The sequence below is a fragment of the Acomys minous genome, assembly GCF_964271855.1.
Source record: "Acomys minous genome assembly, chromosome: 1".
Taxonomy (NCBI): domain Eukaryota; kingdom Metazoa; phylum Chordata; class Mammalia; order Rodentia; family Muridae; genus Acomys; species Acomys minous.
In genome coordinates this window covers 33,080,591-33,105,909 of record NC_140483.1, presented here as the reverse complement: position 1 = coordinate 33,105,909, position 25,319 = coordinate 33,080,591, and the positions used below count along the sequence as shown (strand labels likewise).

The following is a 25,319-nucleotide window of genomic DNA, read 5'->3' as shown; positions in this document are numbered from 1 at the left end:
ACTCATTTAAAAAACGGCCCACTATGAAACAGGGGCTTCTGATTACAAGAGCTTCCAAAGTCAGGCAATGTCTGTGAATTCTAGAACAAACCATATTTTAATTACTCAGCACTGATTTGCTATAAACTGGCCTGTGCTGGAAGTCAAGGGCAGTGTGAGACTTGATCCAGTTAGAGATTCAAAACTAGGAGCTTTGAAGTGTAATAAACAAGGGCAATATATTACAAGTGGTGAGCGCTAAGCAGAGTGAGGGTAAAACAACATAACCACATTATTTTAAGCCAGAGCTGATGACATCTATTTCTAGTAAAGAAGTGGCATAATTTCTTTATGACTTTATATCCTAATAGTCCTTTTATTAATACAAGTTGAAGTTCTAGAAGATAATTTAGAAATCTACAACGGGGAAAGTGAGAGTGAAGACATAGACACAAAGTAAGCTGAACAGTGTCCGTGATTCATAATTTCTGGAAAGTTTTTCTATTATTTCTTTATCACAAGGAGGACCTTCTCTGGATCTGTATCTATGTTCTGTATATGTTTAGTTCATCATAGAAAACTACAAGAAATGCCAGGTGTGGTGGTGCAAGCCTTTAATCCCAGCATTTAGGAGACAGAGGCAGGTGGATATGTATGAGTTCAAGGCCAGCCTGGTCTCCACAGCAAGTCCAGGACAACCAAGGCTCTGTTACACAGAGAAACCCTGTCTCAAAACCAAAAAAACAAACAATGAAGCAAGAAAGAAAAATATAAGAGATAACTTACTAAGTGTTAACATTGAATCTGCCCGAAAATAAAGCGAGGAGAAAGAAAATGCTATTTCTTTTCTTTGCATACTTCTGAGTTATTATATTGCTTACAAAGAGTCTGTATTACTTTCAACTTTCCAAAACTAAGGTACTCAACTCTGGAAAAGACATTTCCAGTAGCTGGGCAGCAGGCATTCTTGCTGCCTCAGATCTAGTGCAAAAGTTGTACCACAGATGCCTGTACCCCTCATAGAGATAGCGAGGTAAGGGGCTATGCCTAACTAGATTCTACAATGAGGACATCTGAAAGATGAGGGCTGAAAGGTACAGCCAAGCAGTGACAAGAGGCTAAAACAAGAATTGTGACCATGGAAACAGAGACCCTCGGAATTCAGAAAGCCCGTCGGGTCTGTAAAGAGAACTTATGACCGAGTAGGGAATGAGAGCTTCGAGCCCATTCTATGTAGGTCTCAAATGACAAATGGCATTTGGATAACAGATGCTGAGAACATTCAGGAAAAGGAAATGTCAAGTTAAAAAGAGTTGGCCTTGAGGACCTCCAAGAGGCCAAAGTCTGAGATTTGAAAGATGCAAAAACAGGGAGGGACACAGACTTAAAGAAGTCACCTTGCCTCACTTGCGGGTGACTGAAGTCTTGTGATAATATTGGACTCTCTCACGAATGCTGAGTGTGTTAAATCTGCCTATAGTTATCTCTGTTTATATCTGACCCTTAAAAGAAAATCTGGTGCCTGAGAAGTAGTTTTAAATATCTGCAGTGATTGTGTGGAGGCAGGTCACCATCTGCTGCCTTTCCTGCTGTGCTGGGGGATGAGTCACCCCCTGGAGTGCCTGGCTTATCCCAGAGGGCTCCTCCCCTATCCACAACCACGTCTCAGTGCGGCGGTCTCCGATGGCAATTTGTTGTGCCAATTCTGTGCATCCCCTCGAGCTAGATCCTATGTGACAAAGACAAAGTCTTGTAAACTCCCCTGACTTTCCTTCAAAGTGGGTTCAGAGTCAGTGCTGCCTTCCCACCAAGGAAGTTTCTCCACGGGGGTGGGGGTTGGGGCATCTGTCCTTTTCCAGTGGGAATAGCCTGAGAAGCAACAGTAACACGGGAGCAGGCTTCCTAGAGAATTGTGAAAAGTCACACTGTGGTATTTCAGGGCTGGTGACTGGAGTGCCATCAGGACAAAGCATACGTCCACCTCACTGAACTTGTGTATGTGTGTGCGGGGGCGGGGGGGGGGGAAGGAATGGAGAGAAAGAGAGAGAGATTAGGAACAAAGCGAAACTAGGTAAGCGAGGCAAAAGTGAGCAAGAGAAGAAAGGATGGAGCATTCTATATATGCCTGTGTTTCCTTCATGTGCATTAAGTAGCAAATTCACACCACCCAAGGCATAGTAGTTTGAGTCTCAATATGTTCACTGCACCTCAGGTATTCAAGAAAAGCATCCAGTTTCACTCTGGAGCTGACTTACCCCATGTCTCCAGCCATCCTCCTCTGTGCCTCCCTTTTCCTGGGTATAAAATAGGAATACTGGTATCAGATCCTATCTGGACCCCCAGGAGTCCTGCACGGTAGCATCTAAAGGTAGCATTTGAGTCCTCTGAGAAAGGATTTTTACTTAGTGCCAGGTTCTACCACATGAGGAAGGAAAAGAAAACATCATTTCAAAAAAATTTAACATTAACATTTGCTGTCATGGAATAAGTGAAAAGGACAAAACTAATGATTACATTTCTTAAGTTGGCTCATGTGTTCACCCACACTGAGCACCAGGGCCCCACGACTGTGTGCTGGCCCTGTCACTGAGACTGTCTGCAGCAGGATTAGGGTTGCCCACCACACCTCTCCTCACCCAGGACACCAGGAAGCGATCTCTACCCCTGCCAGGGATGGCCATGACATTGCCACCCACATTGCTGTGTTCCAGATCTCTCCACTCCTCAAGGGCTACAGTTCAAGACGATCACAGAGACCACCGTGGAGGTGCAGTGGGAACCCTTCTCATTCTCCTTCGATGGGTGGGAGATCAGCTTCATCCCAAAGGTAACTTAACTCAACTACCAGCTCACTGAAACAAGCCTGATTTGCTATTTTCCTATCCTTCATTTAGATTTGGGGCAGCAAAGAAGATACTATCCAATGGAATTGCCAAAGCTACCGAAGACACAGGACATGTTGTGAGGGTCTGGCCCATAGGACACTGTTCTCACATAGGCCAGAGGACTAACGAATCCAACCTGAGCTCTGCTCCAGGCCTTGGAGGATAGGGCACAAAGGAAGTAGAGCCAAGATCCAGCTGTCTGCAGAGGGAACATCAGGGTTTGGAGAGCTGAGCTTCTAGTGAGCCTGCAAACCAAGCCTCCAATGAGTTGAGTCCTTCCCATTAGCACATAAGAACCACCAAATGGAATCAGTCACACAGTCAGCCCACAGATAAGTGCAGACAAGCTTAGCTTGTGGGCCTCGGTATCTGAAGGTTAGCACTATAAAACATAACCTTGGCTCTACTGAATTAGTGAAAATGAACTTATAATCCATTGGGCAAGATTTTTCCTTTTTCCTTAGGCAAATTAATTATTATAACTTGTGAGTTGAAAGTATCCTAAGTGTCCTCGCTGGTCTTTAAAGCGGTGTTTTATTTTATGAATCCCAGGACTGTCTGCGACTGGCCAGCGCTGCTCCAGGTTCCGGCATTTGTTGGCTCCGTTCATATCCTCCCTCAGCATCACTCATGGATATGGCGCGCAGTGCACTCCTTCCCTCTGTCTTCATCCTTCACCATCAAAAAGCATTTTTTGGGTCATTCATCAGACTTAATGACAGCTGACACATTTTTGGCTAACAAGACTGTGGTTTTACTGTTCTTTCACTCCAAAGCTCCTGCAGCCATGACTGTTGTAGCTACAAAAGACCTTCAAGCAAAGGGAGTCTGAGCCTTCATTTTACATTTAGCTTTGTTTAGTCTGTGGAGACCAAGACTCGGAGATCTTAAGTGACATCGTCTGCCAGGTTTAAGACAAAAATCCTGAGTCTCAGGCTTTTCTCTGGAGCTCCCACACTCCTGTGTGGATATAGTCATGTCACGGCAAGCTAAATACGCCTAAACAGATGTTCTATACAAATCTGTTAGGATATGTCTTATCTGAGTTAAATGGCCAATAAAGAATAGCAGGCAACTGGGTTTATAACAAGGCAGGAAAAATCATGTCATCCTGCTGCTCAGGTAGAAAAAAAAAACCTGTCAAGTTCTCCTGCTCTACATATATTATATAAAACTTTTGAATGAGAGACAAGCTAGTCAGGGCCAGCCAAGATCACACACATGGCTGCATGGAATAGATGTTGTAATGTATAAGTTGAAGCCACGGAGAGGGAGCATTTATCACATTGATTTATAAGAGCATGGCTATAAGTTATATATGGAGCACCCAGGTGACATAAATAGAGACTGAAGAACATGTAAGAATGGCAGGGTTACAAAGCATCCCTCTGTCTCTGCTACTTCCAAAGTACACATTAGAAAACTTGTAAGTAGGTCAATGGATAGATGATAAATAGAAGGAGATTGGTTTAAAAAAAAAGAAGTAAATAAGTACAGAGGTAGGTCAATGGATAGATAGACATTAGACAGATAGTAGAGATAGATAGATAGATACATAGATACATAGAAATACATACATTGCATGTATACCTACATAAAGATAACGGATAGATCAAAACTGACAATAAATTCTGAACCCAACATCATCAAATCGCTTTTTCACCTTTCCTTTTTCACACATTCATCTCCTTTCTTTCACGTTATTTCTATTTCTTTCTTTGTTTCTTTTCTATTTCTTTATGCTTCATGGTGTGAGTGAAGGGAAAACATGACAATAACAGATTGGCAACCAGGGTGGCACTATGAGAAAAAAGGGGAGACAATAGTTCTGGGTTTTAAAACAAACCCAGTAATACCTTAGATTGGAATATATATATTCATGTATATGCACATACAAGCAAGTGAATTATTATAAACAGCTAAAGGCGTACTCATCACAATAGGTGCCAAAAAATCTGATGGACATGGATTGTGACCATAAAACATTAAATCTTGGACAAGGGTCAATCTGCATCACTATATAACTAGTTTTTATTTGCAAACTCAGAAAATTCAAGAGGGGCCAAAGAAATGTTCTTGACAATTGGTTCTTCTCGAGACTGTTGGGCGTGTTTCTGGGCCAAGCATAGGGAACAGATATAGTCCACTTTGTAATTTCCAGTGTGTACAATTAGCAACTGCCCCCTTTCTCTTCCTCTCACCAAATTTCTTTCCCAGTGACTCTTCTCATTTCTCTGTTCTGCCCCACTCTCCATCCAGAACAATGAAGGAGGGGTGATTGCTCAGCTCCCCAGCGATGTTACCTCCTTTAACCAGACGGGACTGAAACCTGGCGAGGAATACATTGTGAATGTTGTGGCTCTAAAGGAACAAGCCAGGAGCCCTCCTACCTCTGCCAGCGTCTCCACTGGTAAGTGCCCCGACTCTTCCCATTGCTGCCCAGAGAACTGCCAGGAGTGGACGGCGGGGGGGGGGGGGGGGGGGGGAGGGGGCAGGGGAGGAAAACTCCAGGATTTCTCAGACAGCAGAAATGCTGTAGGAATGTGGAAACGTACATACCCTACCAGATGCTTATCAGATCATACTCCTTAGTGCTCACCCTTGCAAGCATAGAAACCTGAGAGATTGTTTCGTAGAAGAAATTCTCTATTGATAGTCCCAGTGTGTTTTTACTAATCTCACTTATTAAGAAGCTTCATTCAACAATCTCCTATTGTCATAAGCTTTGAAACCAGCCAACGCCAACTCATTCTTACCCACTGTACGACTTGGAGACATTCAGCTAAACCTTTACAAACCTCAATCTGTTTTATAACACCTTCTCTATTGAATTGAAAGGAAGATTAAATTAAGTACAGCATACAATGTAATTAGCACTATACTAATGAGTGCTTAATACTTGATGTATATACATATACACAAAACGTGCGAGAAGCAGGAGCAGTAGGGGGCAGGCTACTTGAAACCAGGAGGCAGAGCTGAGCCACTGACCAAGGTGATGGCTCAAGTTGATTATTCTTTTTGCGTCCACAGTTTATCTAATCCAGGCTCATTATATTTTCAAGATCAATTCATTAACCACGTCATAGTTTGCTTTATTGTCCTCCTAGCTGACAGAGGATGTTCAACTTCAGTGCTGTAACTTAGCAACTGTGATACACATGTGTGTGGCTCTTGAGAGTTCCTCAGAAGGGATAAGTAGCACCTGCTATTAGGTTTTTGCCTCTTGTTTATCGATGGGGAAGCTGAGATGTAGAGCTTAAGCGACTTTCTGTTAGCAAAAAAGAAGACAGATGACTATGAATACAGTTTTCTTTTTCATAAGCAGAAATTGATGCCCAGAAAAACCAGTCTTAAGTCCAGAACAAAAGGTTGACTTGGGTAGGAAAGGGTGCACCAGCATTATGCAATGGAACCATGTTGTGGACTAATGGCTCAAACTTAGACATTTGTATCCACAGTGACAGCATCAGGTTCTGAGACTTAGGCTCAGTCTAAAAAGTGGTAAACTTAAAAAAAAAGAAAACAAAAACTATTGTGGCATTAGCTTATGTTGCTTTGCTGCATCAGGGTGCCAGAGCCATGTCTCAAGGTCAGGATCCCGGGGAGATCTGCACCTCTAATTACTTCTCTCCCAAACTGCCACCCAGGGAAGTTCAACTTTGATCTGCTTCCTATTTTGTACATCCATTTTTTCCTTTCCCCTTTTCTTTTTCTTTTTTTAAATGTATTTACTTATATATTTCTTTTAACATGAGCGATCTTGAATTAAGTACACCTGCATACCAGAAGAGGGCATCAGATCCCTTTATAGATGGTTGTGAGGTACCACGTAATTGCTGGGAACTGAACTCAAGACCTCTGGAAGAGCAACCAGTGTTCTTGACCTCTGAGCCATCTCTCCAGCCCAAGATGTTTTTACCTGAAAAACAAAGTTTCACTATGGGGATGAGGAGGCTTGGAGAAGCACTGTTTAATCAAGTGGGCTTCAGAAGAAAACACAAGGAGGCAAATAAACAGTGGTACTCTGGAGGACTCTCCAGAGTGTCATGGGTACGAATCTGTATGCTGGATTCTCAAGGCTGGACATTTGCTAACTGGCATCGATTATTCACTTCTTATATGAAGTGTCCCCAGGCCGGTCCTATGACTGACATTTTTTTAAAAAGAAAAAGAAAAGAAAGAAGAAAAGAAAGAAAACATTAGCAGGGAAAAGGCTGGAAAGTAAAGATGGTTTGGAAGTGGAAAGAGAGCATTCCAGCTGAGTAATTCATTTCCAGAGTATTGAGGGCACTTAAAGAAGCAATCCAACCCTGTCTCAGTCTTATCTCCAAACCGATTTTTAAAATAATATTTGAAGTACATTTTGAGAGTTCCTTAAAATTAAAATTAAAAGCTCCAGATTTAGAAAACCATGGGAAAGCTAGGCAGCTTTCAATTAAGAAAAGAAGTCCTACCTAATGGCTTTGCATGATGTATTAAGTTATAAGAATGTAAAAAGGAAGAGAAAAAAGAAAAGTAACATATGCCTTCCATTTTTTGAAAGGATCTCTATTTGTTTAGAAATTAGTACTGCAATTGAAAGCAAGCTGCCTCAGCCTTGATTGGAGCAGGACATTAAGACCAATTGACCAACAAAGGGCAGAATCCAAGTGCAGCAGGGAAGATGGCTGGCTCCCAGTCCCTGGCTGCTGCTTTTAGGAAACAATCATTTGATTATTTCCTTCTGCTGAGGTCTGACCTACACCAACCCCCTCCTGTGAAGCTCTGAGTCCTCATCTGCACTCAGACTGGCTTTTTCCAGGCAGGCCATTTTATGAATGCAAATACAAGACCTCCTGTGGCTAACGCCCTCTGTGCTACATAATCACATTCAAATATGGCCAATCCATTATGATTAGAGCTTTTGGTTCTAAAGAGTTGAAGGACAAAAGCTTTATGTGGTTATCTGGTTTTCCCTGATGCATTTCCCATCCCACTCCCCACTTAAAAAAAAAAAAAACCTCCAGTTCAAAGAAATGCCCTCCCACCCCTGTTCTCATGGATGAAGAGGCTCATCCTTTCATTTAATTCATTCCGCACTCATTGAGTGTCTACTGTGTTTCACATATAGAACTTAATCTCTACCTAGGAGGGCATCTAGCCACGCTGTAATTGAATTAAGTGAAATAACAAAGGTCTGAGTCACCTAAAGCTATGGCGAAGAAACCACGTGGATGGTTTCTGTTTAAACACATGATTAGCTCAAGAATGAAAACTAGAACTTCACTTTAACTCCAAACCAGGCAAGCACCAAAATGATCTAGTGATTTTCATTTTAGCTGATACTAGGACGAAAGCCCTAAGCTGCTTACTAGGAAACAGCAATGGGATGAGAGTGGAGAACTGGAGCCTAGCCTGCGGTAGTTCTGGTGGAGGCATCCGTGCAGGAGATGGAGCAGAAAGTGGTCCAGTGTGTACTGACCTAAAAGCAAGTCTTAGGCCAAGGGTCCAGAGGAATCTATGGAATGTTACTTAAACTAACTGAAGCAAAAGAAAATGTACCGGAAGGACCTAAGTTGTTTCCTAGAAGCCCAGTACCAGAAATAAACCTGAGCCTCATGAAAGATTTAAGCCGTTAAATGGGATATCAGACATTGAGTTACTTTTTGTATCTTTCCATAAGCTCACTGGGCCACTCACTTCTGCTTGTCTATAAACCGATGCCTCCTTCCCTTCCCTCTTTCCTTCTTCAGTTCTCTGTTCCCCAGCTCCAACATCTCATGTTCCCTGGCTCCCTGTAAGTGTGGTAGAGAACCACCACACCAGCCCTGGCTCTACACAAGCTAACTCTAGAGGCAACCTCTAATGCCAGAGAACCTGAGGAACCCTTTGCATCCAGTGTCCTCGAGTTCAGAAACACATAGGCACTTGTGGGGGAAAATGACCCACCGAAACAACTTGAGTGGAGGCCTTTTCACTTGGATGAGCACATTTTCATGAATGGCGGCATGTTCCCTTGCCACACATGCAAATGCCAGGCTGATTGGCCAGGCCAAACAAAGCTAGATAGGAGTAACTTCTGAATGCTCATGACCATGACAAGACCTTTGGCAGCCAAGGCTGGGTCCCATTTGTCTCCATTATCTCACAGAGCTCACATCTGGGCTCAGGGAAGGCAGGAGCTGGGCACCAGGCATGGGTCAGACGTTTCTCCTGTCCTCTTGTGGCATCACCTCTGAGATACATAGGTCAGAGTCATCCAAGCTTACTAGTGTGTCCTTCCCCTGCCCACACTGGGAGATGCCAGCACCTGAAACCTATAGTCAATGAATGGCGAAGGAGGTCAAGCTCCAGGAGAACTGATTGTCGGTCTCCATGGTGTCAACAAATACGTGCCCAAGGAAGAGACTCCCTCTTTCAGATCACATATTCCCCATCTGTACAATGGGGTGAGAAAACCCATCCCACTAAGCAAGCTAGTGTTAAGAAGGGAAGGGGTAAACAGATGCCAAAGAAAGTTTGTTTCTGTATCAAACATCACTTTCTATTTCTCATGCAGTCATTGACGGGCCCACACAGATCCTGGTTCGAGACGTCTCTGACACTGTTGCCTTTGTGGAGTGGACCCCACCTCGAGCCAAAGTCGATTTCATTCTCTTGAAATATGGCCTGGTGGGTGGGGAAGGCGGGAAGACAACCTTCCGGCTGCAGCCTCCCCTAAGCCAGTACTCAGTGCAAGCCCTTAGACCTGGCTCCCGCTATGAGCTGTCTATCAGTGCAGTCCGAGGAACCAACGAAAGTGATGCCACAAGCACCCAATTTACAACAGGTGAGACTGCGGTGGGGGAAAGGACCAGGGTTGGAAGGCAGCATGATGATGTTGTCATAGGCAGAGGACATAAAGAAAAAAAATGAGATGATGCATGCCAGGCAACCATGTTAGTGCAGAGATTACAAGAAGGAAGTTAGAGGTTTGGGGGGCTCCTGCTGGAAATTATACTCCAGCCTTAAAGAAAGAAGAATACCCCCAAGTAAGGGGAGCTGGATTCTCATCCTAACTGCAAGTCAGATCCATGACTTAATATAACTTCCTTCTATGAGTCTCTAATTTCTCATTTCTGAAGTGACAAGTTTGTCCCAAAGACATTTCAACATCCGTATTGTTGGCCTAAATGGCAAATCTGTGAGCGTTTAGAGAAAGTATCTGTTTCTTAAGACACTTTATTGCCATTTACTGGAAACAGTAGAAGTTCTCTAAGCCTGAAGGGGCTTCATTACCATGAACACCTCTCAGCCTTGTACAAAGCTCAACCCGCAAAGTCATCGGCAAATCTTCCAACTAAAGTCCGAGTCATTCTGCCACTTGTAACCTCTAGCAATAAGGCCAAGTGGTAGAAGATAAACCACAGACATGGCCATGAATAGGAAGCTGAGCTAAATCATACACACACACACACACACACACACACACACACACACACACACATATATGCCTTGCAATGGTGTTTGCAAGAGAGCTTCATAAAGAGCTTGCTCAAAGAGCTTTATCAACAATCAAAAAGCCAGAGCTCAGAGTAACTAACTTCCTGATTCAGAGCCCAGAAGCCTGATCAGCCAATGGTTAAGAACAATAGGCCATCCTCAAGGAAGCAAGGGCCTGTGATCCGGTTAGGGACTGAGTTTCTATTAATCTAGAATGCTGGCCTTGGCCTCTCTTCCTTGGGGAGCTTCCACGATGAGGAATGTTTTCTGTCAGTTCCAAGTTGTTCCAAGGATCAAAGGAAACTGATAATGTCTAGAAGATCTAAGAACCATTGTCCTCTGAAGAAGCGCTAACCTACATGCCCTACTTTGCATTGTAGCTTGAGAAGCCGCTTCAGGATGGAGTGAGTCAAAGGCTCCAAGAACGTGCAATAACTAGCACACCGTCTCTAGCTAGGCTTTCAGTTCTTGATTAGTGAGGCAAAACAGCAGGATATACGTACCCCCAAAATATGACCTCACTTGTAGCAAATGGTTTAGTGCTACAGCTAGACAGATGTGCAAAATGGATGGCTGGGGAAGACATGGAGTCGTCTGCCCATGGGGAAGCCCTGGAGCACTGCTGAGGTTAGGACTCAGGAACAGGCAGAGATTGGACCCCTACAGCAGCCAGTCCCATGAGAGAGGGGAGTGGACTGTCAGTGCCCAGGCTTTGCTGCACAAGTCATCACTTAAGGAAGCCCATCTCCCCTAGCAAAAGAGAGCAGCCAAGAGTTGGATGGTGAGGGCCTCTCATAGAAGCAAGCAAGTATAGATGCCGCTGAGCATTCCCTTTACAAAAAAACAAGGATGGATTCTGGTAGGCTTCAGGAGGCAGGGTACAGTCTGCCAGACACTCTTGAAGTTCCCCTCTCATCCCTCGTATCAGACTCCACTTCCTTGCCTGGAGTATAGCCAGTGGGCTGTTCTCAGTTAAACACATCTTAAGATTCTCCCAGAGACTGGGTGTTCTTCTTAGAAAAAGCAAATATTTTCACTTCTCTTCCTTTCTCTCCCACTTAGGCAAAAATGTTCATGTAAGAGCATGAGGAAGCATGGTCCTGTGCTAGCCATTCTTGGTCTGAGAAACTCATAGTCAACCTCCAATCCACACACATACATGTGTACACTCACACACGCATACACATCTCACAGACAACGTGACTTGCTCAGGCTGTTGGTATCATCTGTGGGCCCCATGTTGGGCATGCTTCTCTTAATTTCAGGATAGTTTGTATTTGAAAGTGGTTTCTTTGTGCTCTGCTCCAATAAGGAGTTTGAAGAGGCAGGAAAAGAGAAGGGGGCTCTCAAGCAGAATGATGAAAAGTGAATTCTTGATGCTCAGGTCGGCAACATGGAGCCGCGCTGGCTGGTAGCCCAGGAAAATTCCAATCAAGACAATTACCTCCCGCTTCCTCTGAGGGAGCTCCCCCCTGAGTTTCAGTTCACTGCAGCAGGATTCTCAGCTTGCCTAGTGAATTGGCAGCTGCTAGGTGGCTGCTTTTCCACACAGCAGCCTTCAGCCTGTGCTTCAGACCCATGCCTGCTTCCTTAGGCTCCCAGAGGAGAGAGAAAAGTAGGGGTGGAAAGAGACAAATAGCTTTGCAGACAGATTCTCCAAGTTCAGAGTTGGCAGGTACCAGGTGAATGATGAAAGGGTATGCAGACCCTCACGGTAGGGCCCTCAGTCATTTCCAAAATTCCGCTTAAATTCAAATTAAGCAAAGTGTTTTTCCAGGTGATGGCTTCGACACTAGGAGCGCACTAATTGCACAGGCAATTAAAACTGAGATTTGCATCCTGCATGGTGAGTAGGATGCTAGTCTGGGTCTTAGAGCTGCCCTGAAAAGAAGAAGCCTGGTAGAAGCACAGAGGCCAGTAATTAGAAGGAAGCCAGACAAGAAAACCTGGAGTCGCCTCCCACTTCAGCCGCCTCGTGGAGACTCTGGGGACAGTTTTCCCACCATGAAGGACTTCACTCTGAGCAGCGTTCTTAAAGGACTTAGACACCAGTGCCTTTGACCTGCATGACTCACACCTGTGGTTAGTGCTTCGTGTGGTTCGAAAAGACGCTAAAGCCCTGGCCCCCCCCTGTATGTTTGAACTCGGCCTTATTTGGAAATAGGGTCCTCACAAATGGGCAAATCAGGCTTTTAATTCAACAACTGTGTCCTTGTCAAAGGACGCAACCAGGACAGAGACAGCCATGCACGCAGGAAAATGTCATATGGAGATGAAAGCAGAAATGAGTCAGGGGCTACCCAAGATGACTAAAATATCACAAGATGTTGAGAGACATGCCACAGACTCCCTCACAGCTCTCAGAAGAAAACCACCCTGCCAAGCATCTGCACCTCAAGCTTCTAGGCATCGCTTTCCTGCTCAGAACCCAGCCTGGGCCGCCCCAGGTAACAAATGCCAGCATCCGAGCGAGAGTTTCATTCCCCGCCCCCTCCTCGCTGGTGACTCCATTCTCAGATTCTCCAACAAGTTATTTCACAAGCTCGACCTGGAAGCCCCTTGACACCTCAGCCAAGATGCTGGTGTGGAGAGCAGTGTGACTTCTCGTATTTGCAAGGCTGGCTGCCTTTGTCACAGCTGTTCCGTCCCCCGCACCACCTCACCTCAGGCAATCTCAACTCCCACAGCTAACATATTTAATGAACCGTTTCGAAAGGCTTGGAGGGACATGGATGATACACATTCAGTTACTTACCATGTACTTTTTGAACACCCTCTAGGGCCACAAGCACTGTTCTGGGCACATAGGCTATAGAGGAAACAGATAAGAGCCCATTTCACATGAATGGCATCCTAGTGTGTGAAGGACTGGGTGACCAAGGGAAAAGAAAAATGAGAGATCATTTCAATCATGAGTTCTGAGATAGGAAGCCCAATGGGTAAGGCAGAAGGAACGGCCCATTGGGTTGAATCTATCCCTCTGAGAGAGAGGCATGCTAAGAACTGTATGGCCTAAGTCATGTGAGAGCTAGAGAACATTCCAGGCAAACAACAGCTGGTTCAAAGACCCTGTAATACAAATTAGCTTGATGTATGTCTCAAGAATTACTAAAAGAGTACCCGTGTTTAAAAAGGTCTGCTCACCCAGTGCCCAGCCAGACCCCCACTGTTGCAATTAAGGAGCATTTAGCATGGAGCAACCGGAAGTTTCAAGCAGAGAAAAATCTGATCTAATATTCTTGAGACTAGATAGGCTAGTGCTAGAGTTCACAGGCCCAAGCCCCTGCAGAAAGGCGCCATTAGCCATCTGTCCTTGCTGGCATGTTTCAGAGACCTACTCAGTCCCCCTCCTACATAGATGTCCTCCAGCTGTTCTTGCTAGACCCAGAGAGAGCATTGCCTTCATCTCAGCCCAGTTCTGAGACTCACTGCCCACGCCCTCATTCTAGGAATGAGCTCTTCTATAATTATTGAGATTAGAAACACCTATTCATTTCAGATCAAACCCTGTCCTCTTCCCATAGAGTACAGGGCCAGTGACCATTAGATTGCAGTCTATGTCCTTATAAAAAAAGGAAATGCTATCTTAGAGATTTCCTCAAGTATAGGCAAAGGTCCCTACCTTAACCCTGATTAATTGCCTTTCCCTCTGCAATGGTTAATATTCATCAACTTGACAGAGTTTAGAACCACCTAGGAGACACACTTCCAGGCACGCATATGAAGGAGTTTCTCAATGGGGTTAACTGGGGTGGGATAAACTCTGTGGGCATGTGGGAAGCGTCAAAAGGAGAAAGCAAGCTGATCATCGGCATCCATCTTCATCTCTCTCTCTCTCTCTCTCCTTTCTGGTTGTGGATGGATACAAAGTGACCAGTTGTCTCATACTCTGTACCTAGGAGCCAACTGTGGCCCAGACAGACCAACCCCTTCTTTCCCCTGGTTGCTTTCGTCAGGTGTTTTACCACAGCGAAAAGAAAAGTTACTCACTCACACAATCCCAACTCGGTTCAGGCCACAGACTTTGCCAGGTCTTTCTTTCTGCATGAGATCCGCCTTACACGTGTCTGCCCCTCATGCTCCTCCATCCATCCAACTCCTGGAGAAATAACGTACAATATATCAAGAGTGAGCATTATCCAGCATGGTAACACATGCCGAAAGAAGACCAATTTCTCAAAATAAATAAATAAGCTGCAAAGACACCCATCTGCTCAAGATCCCCGGCACCTACACCCAGTTTCCATCACAAAACAGAGGCCTCTGCTTCTGAGTGGTTTAACAGCAGCCTCCTCTTTTACAGGAACAAACAGAGGGTGGGCTACTTGCCTGGCATTGGCAGGTTGCCCCAGTCTACTCTGAACAAATAACTGGACCATTCCAATGTTAAATTCAAGTCCCAAGGACTGAAACTATTTTGGTCTTTTTATGTGACAGATTTTCAAGATGACACTTTCTTACACTACAAGTTCTTATACTGGTCCTTAAACGAGCCTGAGGAGGTGGTCAGTCCTGGGGGAGAGAAGTAGCTCCCAGAGGTTATGGGAGGAAATGCCAATAGTCAGCATGCATTTAGGTGCTGAACCATTGGGTTGAGGAAGCCCATCAGAGATAAGCCATCCATGCAAGCACGGACACCTACATGTGTACCTGGTGTGGTGCTGTGCACTTTGCATGCACCATCTGATCTGTGCGAAAACTGGGATTGTTTCCCCCTTCCCAGGAGAAGGCCATTTAGTCCTAAGAGCTTGAAAGAATTGTCTGTGTCCCTGTTACTGTAGGTGCCAGAACTGACTCCCCCTGACGCCTGACTCCGAAGCCCACCCACTTCCCATCGTGTCGTACCCATATTCACATCCAGCTTGCATGCCTTTCAGCTGTATATGTGCAAGAAAACTGAATCCGCCATTTCTATTCCATTTAACCACTTGGAGTTATCCTTTGTTTTCTCCCCCCCCCCCCCGCCTTCTTTTTTTCTCCAACTAGATTATTTTTTGCCTTGCTCTTAAACTTCTGATATTAATCAGAGCCTTTTCGAGTTTCTAGAATGCTACTTCAATTCTCAGGTGATATAGGGGAAACAGAACTCATTGAAGTCTAACTCCAAATCACTTGGTCCACCCAAGGAGCTGTCATGGTGGAGCCAAAAGGGGAAACAGCATCTTCAAACTTCACTCAGCTTTGAGGCTGAGGGGCAGGAGGTGTGGGCACTCATCTCAAAGATTACTAAATTCAAGACGCACCACAAATGTATGGAATTACATGCAATGATGGTGATGTTTGCTTATTTTTTAGAGATTGATGCTCCCAAGAATTTGCGCGTGGGTTCCCGCACAGCAACTAGTCTTGACCTGGAATGGGATAACAGCGAGGCAGAAGCCCAGGAGTACAAGGTTGTGTACAGCACCCTCGCTGGTGAGCAGTACCATGAGGTGCTGGTTCCCAAGGGCATTGGTCCAACCACCAGGACTACCCTCACAGGTAAGTAAGACCGGTCTCTTGGGATAGTTGTTGAATCTATATGCTCACCGCTCTCTCCTCAACTTATTTACTTCAGACTATTCTACCAACAAATCCCACCGATTTCATATGTTAAGTATCTAACTAACGCATCCCCAACTTTAGACGTGTAGCTATCGGCCATTCTGCACTATTGCCATATTGTCCTTTAACCGTGGCAACAAGTCTACTCTTCTTCCCTGCAGCGTTGGATAATTTCTCAGGGTGCATTATTTTACTATGCCAACATATTACGTATACATTTCTAGGCATCTAGTATTGCCTTCAGGGTGAACAGCCCCCAAGCCTGGCCTGTTTTCCTCTACTTCCCCCAGGCTGCTTCCTCTTCATGCCCGGTGGTCCCTGGGCTCCTGGCCCTCAGGTCTGCAGCCTGCGTTTCCTCAAACACACTGTTTTTCCTGCCCCAGGGCATTCTCAGTGCTTAGCCCATGCCCGATTCTCTTTCAGCACCAGAGTTTATGTGTCACCTGAAGAGAAACAAGGTCCAACAGGCCCACACTCCAACAGTCACCTTTCTGCACTGGCCTGCTACACGTGGGCCAGATTATTTGATCTTGTCCCTACACCTGAAGCTCCATAAAAGTCATCCCACATTTGCCTTTGTTCACCATGGAATTCAGGATTTAGCACAATGCCTGCCAACATTCTAGATCCTGGATTATTACTTTTTTTTGGATAAATGAATGACTAAGTTAATGAACGAAGCTGTAAAAACTTAAAGTGGAAGTCTGGCCATGCCTTCTATACCCTATAAAGAGTTTGAGCTATGCTGGAGAAGAGAAATAAACCATTGAGGGACTTTTTTTATGTATGTATGCATTTACTTACTTACTTTCTGAAACAGGGTCTTCCTGTATAGCCTATGCTGGTCTCCAGCTCATGGTCTCCCTGCCTCAGCTTCATGAATGACAAACTGTACATAGCTGCATCATGCTGGGTAAGGGATTTTAAGCAAGGCAGTGCACTGAGTAGGTATGCCCAGACAAGTGTCAGAGATAAGCTAGCCTGGCCAGGAGTCTGTTAGTGATGTCAAAGAAGAAAAGAAGGGTTATGGATTAAGGCAGTACCCTAGATCTCTATAATGCCTGGCTAGGGCTGGGGAGGTGGTGACTCAGTCGTGACTCCTGGCTGATCCCACAGCACAGCCATCCAAGAAAATATACCTGCTGGACCTCACGAAAGGTGGGTGTCTGAAGTGTGCCGTGTGGTTTTCATCTGAGGAGTGAATGGCACAAAGTGCTTCTGGGCCAGGGGCTGCCCATGAGCCCACAGACTTGACTTTACTTGGGTCTTGGTTTGCAAAAGCATTTGCTGTCCTACTAGACCAGGGACTCAGCAAGAATTAGAGTAGGAAACAAGAGCACATGACCAGAAGCCGTTTTCCTCCTGAGCTGAAGTCCCAGAACTCCTTGCCAAGTGAAGCAAGTTAAGGTCAACATTATAAAGAACACCCTTTCCTAAGAGATACACAGCTGGAAACACAGCAAAGAGCTGGGAGATAACAGGAGGGAAGGGGACAAGGAAGGAGCAGCAAGTGGGTACAAAGGCCTTGCAGGGAGCTGGTAACACTGATTTTTTTTTTTAAAAAAATCCCCTCAACAACAGCAGCAACAACAAAACCAAGCGGTACGGGAGGAAACAGCACCTCTCTGCCTATAGCTACAGGCTGTTTTGGCAAGTAACAATTTTATTAAAATGGTGGCTAGGTGTTTGGATAGAAGCTACACTATAAAAGCACAGAAAAGCAATCATAGCCTGGTCCTTACTCACCACTTTCAGGAGGAAAAGAAAGAGAAGACTCTGTGTTCATTGATTCCAGTCTTACGTGTCTGTAGCTGTGAGCTCCCCCATTGCATGGATGAGAAAGCTGAGGCTCAGAGGCTCTGGAAACTTGTACAAGGTCACAACACTAGCATGGCCTGAGACCTGGTGACCCAGAGCAGCTTCTGGGTGGCCACTAAAGAAGTAAAATGTAAAGGACAGTCCAAATTTAAGTAACCAAAGACCTGCAAGGGAATGGGACATTTATTATTGAGTAATGGGCTCAAATCGGTATATATTTTGTGTTTGAGTCATGCATATATATTACATATATATGTATTACACACATGTATGCTCGTTTGTGTGTGTGTGTATGTATAATATGAATCTCTCATAATTGTCCTAGGAAGTTCACTGCTGGGGAGATTTATAAAGGCAAACCACTGCATGATTTAAGGAGGGATTATAGGCGTGTAAGAAAGCCAAACACGAGGTACATTCCTTTGCTGAAACTGGCTCCAAGGATCGCTGCTCTCTCACTACAGTCTCTTGGGAAAGAGAGGCTCAGGAAGGAAAGAAGGGGAAGTGGGGAAATGATTGGTCCCAGTTCTAAATAATTATATCTTCTCCCTCATTGCCCTGCTTGGACGCTGAAGAGGAAGCTTTCCCAGCTTCTATGGCCTGGGTGGGTCTCCAGAGAACTCTTATTTGACTTGGACCCAGCCTGGTCACGTTCCATGTGCCTGGGTCAGTTGAACCCTTTTCCAAGCCTCTAATTCTTGATTTTTAAGTGACAGTTCTCACCTCATAAAGCCATTGTGAGATATATATATATTCATTCTTTTTAAATAATAAAATATAACAAATCAGAATAAGATAAAACAAACACTATCACACCAGAGTTGGACAAGACAAACAGGGGGAAAAGAACCCAAAAGAAGCATTCAGGAACCCCATAAAAACACTAAACTGGAAGCTCCAGCACATATGCGGAGACTTAGTGCGGAAATGTGCTGGCCCTGTGCATGCTGCATCAGTCTCTGTGAGTTCATATGAGCTTTGATCATGTTGGTTTAGAAGGCCTTGTTATCTTGGTATCCTCTTGCCCCTCTGGCTCTTACAGAGAGTCATATTTAATGACTTTGAGGTAGGGTTGCTAACAGGGGACTGTAAGTAGGTGATGATAGTGGAGGAGAAAAGGGATGCAGAGGTCTGTCCACTGATGGCTCATTTAGGTTGATCTCTTTTGACCAACCCTAAGTGAATGTGGGCCCCAGTAGCAGAGGTGTCACTGGCAAAATGTTAGAGGCCTCTTCTGCCTGACCCACTGAGTCACCACCTACAGAGCTTTAGGAAGTTTATAGACACATGGACACATGCTGTGGCAGACAGAAAGCACTCCTTTAGAGCATGGACTTTGATGTCACCCACTAAGAGTTAAGGCGTTCAGCTTCACAAGTTTGCTCTTTGACCAGGTCTCCTACATTTTCTGTGCATCGGTTTCTCACTGTCTACCACAGAGCTGTCAAGAGGACTAAAGAAAGCCATATGTACCATCGTGTGTAAGTGCTGAAGTTGGAGCCTGGGACACACTGACAGCACGTTAGCCATTGGATTTTCACTTTTTTCCCTCCACAATGTTCAGCCCTAGACCAATTGCAGCCTGTCTTTCTATGGCACACCCTTAGACCTTTATTTTCACAGGTGATTAGCACAATTAGAGGCAGTGGTTCCTGTACTTACTATTCTTGACAGAAGCTCTTGTCTCTGAGGCTACCATTGACTCTTGCTGTGAAACGTAGGCCCTTCTTGGCCTTGGGGATTCTGAGTCATTTAAAAGGCCCACAGCAAGCACACACCTACCAGTCCTCTTCCACAAGCTTTGTTCTTCACAATGCAAAACTTTGACACAGGTCTAGAATCCCAGACATTACCACATTAGTCTCTGTAAGGCAATGCCCAAAGAATTCCATCTGGGGCACAAATTTGTTTCCAAACAACAGACTCTGCGTCTGCAGTGGTTTTTGCTTTCCTTTGCTTGGGTGGCTTCTGCGTCTTAAATGTTAAGATTTCTTTTAGCTCAGCCTCTGAGTTTCTGTAGTGTCTGCTTGGTCAATGTTCTATGCCTGGAGCCTCCACAGGGTCCCAAAGCACCACGGATTTATAAGTGCATCAAGGCCCCTCCAGGCTAGAATCTGCTACTATGAAAACAAAGGCTGATGGCATAATTCTGCTCTCTGACAGTGAGCCATATGGAAGACTCCTGGTAAAGGGAGGAACAGAAGGAGATTCTGGGTTTTGAACTGAATGAGGCCAAAGGAATATCTTCCTGGTAGAGACTATGCAACAATACCACCACCACCACCACCACCATCACTAGTACTCTGATCATTGTGTGTGAGGTGACTGCTCTATCCTCAGAAGGGCCAGAAATGCACGCTCAGCCACAAAGAAATAAGCTCCTGACCATCTATACATCCTCCCCAGCCTTCTCTCTTCCTCCTGGACACTTGAGGATACCTATGACCAGGAGACAAAGTGAAAGGGGCTAGTCTCCATGGTTTCCCACGATGTATTTCCTAGTCAGCCGCTTCCCCATACCTGTACTTCGATCTACAACTGGCAAGCTGATAATCAGAGCATCTATCAATAAGGAAGACCTGGAGCCTATAGACATTGTGCCATAACATAAGCTGTAGGAAAGGTAGAGTTACACACAGCAACACATGCCACAACTCACATATGCATATATGTGTTCACATACACTCAAATGCAAATACACACATACATGCCACACATACACAGATAAACTCACATAACTGTGCATATACTCACACTCATACTCACAAGCAGCAATACTCACAGATGCTTATATGTATACATATACACCTACACATTTGTACTCTCAAATGCAGTAACATTCACCAATACATAGACATACAAACTCACATGCTTACACAAATACACACAGTTACACACTCACATGTGTATCTTCACATACCATTGGCACACCATCTGCACTCACATACCTTCATATACACAAATAACATACAACTACATAGGCTCACATACACGCCCATACTGCATATGCACATATATATACAAACACACATTTACATTCATACATATGCGCACACATACAGCTGGTATCTGCAAGCATGCCCATCGGTATGACTAGCCTCCTTCACAGCTTCTGACTGGTGAGAAATATTGGATGGGGGACATCTACTTACCCCAACATTTCTTTCCCAGGGCCCAGATATGGGTTCAGAGACAGGAAAGTAGGCTCTCCAAGAGTATGTGCAAATATACTATTCATGGGGAGACTTCCCATGAAGAAATGTGAGACTTCAAAGGGAAGACGGCTGTCAATCAACACTGACCAGGGCATTTATGTCCACTCCACCCTGAATGCATCCCACTGCAGTGCTGGTACAAACACCACCATCAGTGCTAGGCCTTGGACACTTCTGATTGGGAAAGGTATGGGCTAAGGTTCTAGGGGCCTGGACCAGACAAAGTTCAGACTCCTTTGGGCAAGGTCATAGTGACCCCAAGTGGCCACTTTGGTAAAGTACTCTTTAAAGAGTGTGACCTGTCAGGGAACCAAAAGGTATGGAGAATGCTGCAGAAACAGAAGCACACACCTCCTTCCACATAGCACTGTAGAACCGGACCACTTTACATGTGAGGGAAGTCCAGGGCAAGAGATGCCAGAAGAAGAGAGATCAGAATGCCTGCTTCTTCCTTAGCGCCTTCAAAAGGGAGCACTTATTTACAGCCGAGAACCAGAAGTCAGGTGTCACTATAAGACCCGAGTGAGAGCCATGCTCCCATTAACGTCACTGGCAACAAGGAAGTTTGATCTGATGGAATGCTGCTTACTGTTATTCTCTTTAAATATGGCTTTAAGGTCAAGATGAAGCCAGTGGCCTCTTTCAGCATTTTAACCTCATCCATATCCCCTGAGGCAGAGTGATATCCTTGAAAGCCTGACTCAATATGGGAGGGCAATGCCAGGGAGCTTGGCTCTCCATCTAGCTAAAAAGCAGACCATTGCCCAAGAGGCGTGATTACAGGACATATAGAAGGTCCTTTACCTCCAGGCCTCTCTCCACCTGTGACATCTCTGCCTCAGAATTCCACCACTGAGGAATTCCGCTGTGCTGGGACATGGCGTCTGGTTTTGTTTTCATACATTATTTGGCCAGATATGACTTGACAATGCTGTCAAAATTAAGTAAGACAATGACTGGAAGCCCCTTAAGGGAAGGGTTTTTACTCTGTCGCTTTCTGGGAAAACAATCAGTGAACTGGGACTAACTAAGCCCCTGGTCCCGTTGGGCAGCCTGGAGCCTCACAGGCTTATTGTGGGAGATAGACCCAGGCATTTAGGGATAGAAAAGGTCTACAGTAACTCATGTCCACCCAAGCTTACAGACGCCAGAGACTTGCTGATGTTTTTGCTGGCAAATGACAGTTCCCTGGGCCTCCTCCATCACCTCCATGGTTCCCCACTAGTAGCTGCAAGTGTAGGTTTCCTCAGTAGGGGCAAGCAAGTTACTCTACCATCATGCAGTCCTTAAAGCACAGCTGAGGACACTGCCCTCCATCCTTCATGACCCCACTGGCGCTTTCCGTGCCCAGTTCTAGCCACAGGAAGGCTCTACTTTTCTTTCCCTACTATCTTTCTCCAGATTTCAAGGCCCAGCCCACACCCCTTCCCTGTCTGCTACAACCAAGATGAGCCCACCCGCTGAAGCCACTCTGGTTAGCAGCACACAGCATTGTCATAAATGACTCTCAGATTCCACTTTGTTCTCACCAGTCCCCAAAGCCAACTTGTATGACTCTTAGGGACAGGTACCAGAAAGCACAAGAATTGGGTTCTAAACCCAGCTTTATCCTGTGCTAGCTTTGTGCTCAAGAGTTAGACTTCTCTGAGCCCATATTTGTTCATGAGCTGAACTGCATGGGAGTTAAGAAGGCCATGAGTGGGTCCTCTTCACCACCACACTCAGAGTCCTGGTCTTAACCTTGTCTTTCTTCTTCTTCTTCTTCTTCTTCTTCTTCTTCTTCTTCTTCTTCTTCTTCTTCTTCTTCTTCTTCTTCTTCTCCTCCTCCTCCTCCTCCTCCTCCTCCTCCTCCTCCTCCTCCTCCTTTCTTTTTATTATTTTTATATATCACCTATTACTTGCAACTCAGTGTTTGGCATAGCACAGGCACTCAATAAGTAATTCATTTACTTTTCCAGGATAGACGCATTTTTGACCCTCAAAAGGACAAGGTGATGTCTTATCATGTCACTTCATATCCACGGCCCCACAGCCTTGTGCCTGACACAAAGGGGACCCTTGGTAATACTTGCAGAGTGGATGAGCTGTGGGCTTTGGGGATTTGGAAAAGAATGGGTATGCAGTGAAAGAGTTTAGGGAAGTGTCGGCCCTCAAGCTGAACAAAGGGCTCTCTATAAGTGATGGAGAACAGTGATTCCTATGGGATGCATTTCTGAGCTTTTGTTAAGAAAGGGAACAGAGTCCTTTATATGCTCCCACTTGCAAGGGTTGGGTGGAAAAATAAAAGGGAGCGCTGATAGAGAGCAACAGGGTCTTTAAAGTGAAAAATTCTTCAGTAGGCTCTGTGTGCTGAGAGAGAAGGGCACCAGATATGCTTTCAGATACACATTTTCTTCTCCCCCAGAATTGCTCTTTACCTGCTGGCAATGAGCAACCATTCACTTGTAATGCAGGAAGAACACCGCTGAAAATCAAAGGGAGCAGCAGGCACAGGCCTGTGAGAGTCCACATCCCTGTCCCCTAGTCAGAAAGCCTGGGAAGAGTGCCTTGACTTCAGCTATTTTCTGGGAGAAAGCAATTCTGTTGTAAATTATTGAACGTTTCATTTAAGCTTCAAAAATAAGAAACTTGGATGGAAACATTACATACTAGATCCATTTGGCAACATATAATTTCTGCCTTGCTCCCTTGATGTGTTACCCTTTGCCTATGTTGGGAAAATTTTCAACTTCATTACAGGCAAGTGAAGGTCTCCATCCGTTGCCTTTGTGCCCCAAAGGTAACCTGATTTCTCCAACCATGAGATACATTGATGGTGATAGATGTGTGGTTTAAATAGGTCTGTGTGCATTGAAATCACCCACTCAGTCTAGAGACTGACACCAGCCAGGGGGAAATCCTCACTAATGTCCTGGCTCCATGAATCATTCATTTGCATCAGAGGCAGGGGCCAAGCTTCATCAAATCAACAAAAAGTATACCTAAAACCAACATGTGCCTGTCCAGGCACTTTGTGATAATGATAGGGCCACCTACAGGAAAAAATCTTTTTTTAAAAAATCCTCGCATACTTCTCTGTGCTTGGTAATTTAATATTAATGACAATCAAGATAGACAAGGGCGTGTACACAGAACATTCATTGTGTCCGTACAGTGACCCTCTGACATCTAAACCTATTATCCCCATTCAACAGAAAAGGAGGCTTAAAGATGTTAAGGAATCAAAGTTACACACATGGAAGACAGCCAGGCCTCAGCATCACATGTACACCAGACTCCAGAGCCTACAGTACTTCATACTTTACATCAACTTAGGTTGGCAGCCTTGGGAGAGAACCAAGTAAGGGTTAGAGAAGGGACGAGCTGATTTGAGGTGGGGAAATGATGCCCAGATAGGGCTCAACGGTACTCCTTCCAGGGAGACTGATGGGTAAGACCAGGTGGATGCTGCTATAGTCACAGAGTAAACTAAAGCTAGGAGCAGGCTGGAACCTTCTACTTTCCATACAACATCCCCCATGGTTAATGAGAGCCTTTGGTTATTGAGAGGCTACTCAATGCATTCCCTATAAACATCATTTGTGTTAACCTAGGGAAGCCACCCTAGCCCAGAGGACCAGAGGCATCCAGGGCAGGAGAAACTGGTCACAGATTCATTCCCATTGCCTCGACTTCTCATTTATTTATACATGTTACGCTAGGTTGAATGATGGTATTTGGGGAAAGGGTCTGTAGTTATGTGACCAGTTTAAAATGGGTTCATAGGGGCTGGAGAGATGGCTCAATGGTTGAAAGCACTGCCTACTCTTTCAAAGGACCAAGGTTGAATTCCCAGCACCCACATGGCAGCTCACAACTCTTTGTAACTCCAAGATCTGACACCCTCACACCAATGCATATAAATTAAAATTAAATACAATATTTAAAAAGGGTTCATCTTAAACTCTAATCCAGCTTGACTAGTGTCCTTTTTTAAAATATATTTTATTAATTTATTCAGATTACATCTCAATTGCTATCCCATCCCTTGTATCCTCCCATTCCTCCCTCCCTCCTATTTTCCCCTTACTCCCTTCCCCTATGACTATGACTGAGGGGGACCTCCTCCCCCTGTATATGCTCATAGGGTGACTGGTGTCCTTTTAAGATTAGGAAACACACAAAGAGAAGGAATGTCACAAGACATAACAGGCAGAGATTGTAGCCACACTGTTGCAAGCCAGGGAAAGATAGGAATTGCCACCAGAAGCCAGGAAGGGGCAAGGCAGGATCCCTTAAAGCCCTTGGAAGCAGTATGGCCCTGTTCTTGACATCTGGACTGTGAAAGAATGTTTGTGTTGTGTTAAGCCTCCAGTTTGTAGGAGTTGATGACGGCAGCCACAGGCAACTGATAAGGATGGATAGCAGACTGCCC

General features: G+C 45.0%; 1 protein-coding gene and 1 long non-coding RNA gene across 5 annotated transcripts in view; one reads left to right on the top strand and one right to left on the bottom strand.

The window, feature by feature from the left end:
* The window catches only part of TNR (tenascin R), a 510,704-nt gene that overhangs the window by 439,389 nt on the left and 45,996 nt on the right, over nucleotides 1–25,319 (top strand). For all 4 annotated transcript variants that reach the window (XM_084779764.1, XM_084779763.1, XM_084779765.1 and 1 more), the window contains 4 exons: nucleotides 2,691–2,806; nucleotides 5,124–5,274; nucleotides 9,406–9,675; nucleotides 15,624–15,809. In XM_084779764.1, the coding sequence (XP_084635890.1) occupies nucleotides 2,691–2,806; nucleotides 5,124–5,274; nucleotides 9,406–9,675; nucleotides 15,624–15,809 (723 nt within the window). The remainder of the gene's footprint in view (nucleotides 1–2,690; nucleotides 2,807–5,123; nucleotides 5,275–9,405; nucleotides 9,676–15,623; nucleotides 15,810–25,319) is intronic.
* Nucleotides 13,113–25,319, bottom strand: part of LOC311596413 — a 50,419-nt gene continuing 38,212 nt past the window's right edge. The window contains exons 3-5 of the long non-coding RNA XR_014778828.1: nucleotides 17,619–17,805; nucleotides 14,319–14,427; nucleotides 13,113–13,137 (exon numbers count right to left, since the gene is read on the bottom strand). This is a non-coding gene — a long non-coding RNA (uncharacterized lncRNA). The remainder of the gene's footprint in view (nucleotides 13,138–14,318; nucleotides 14,428–17,618; nucleotides 17,806–25,319) is intronic.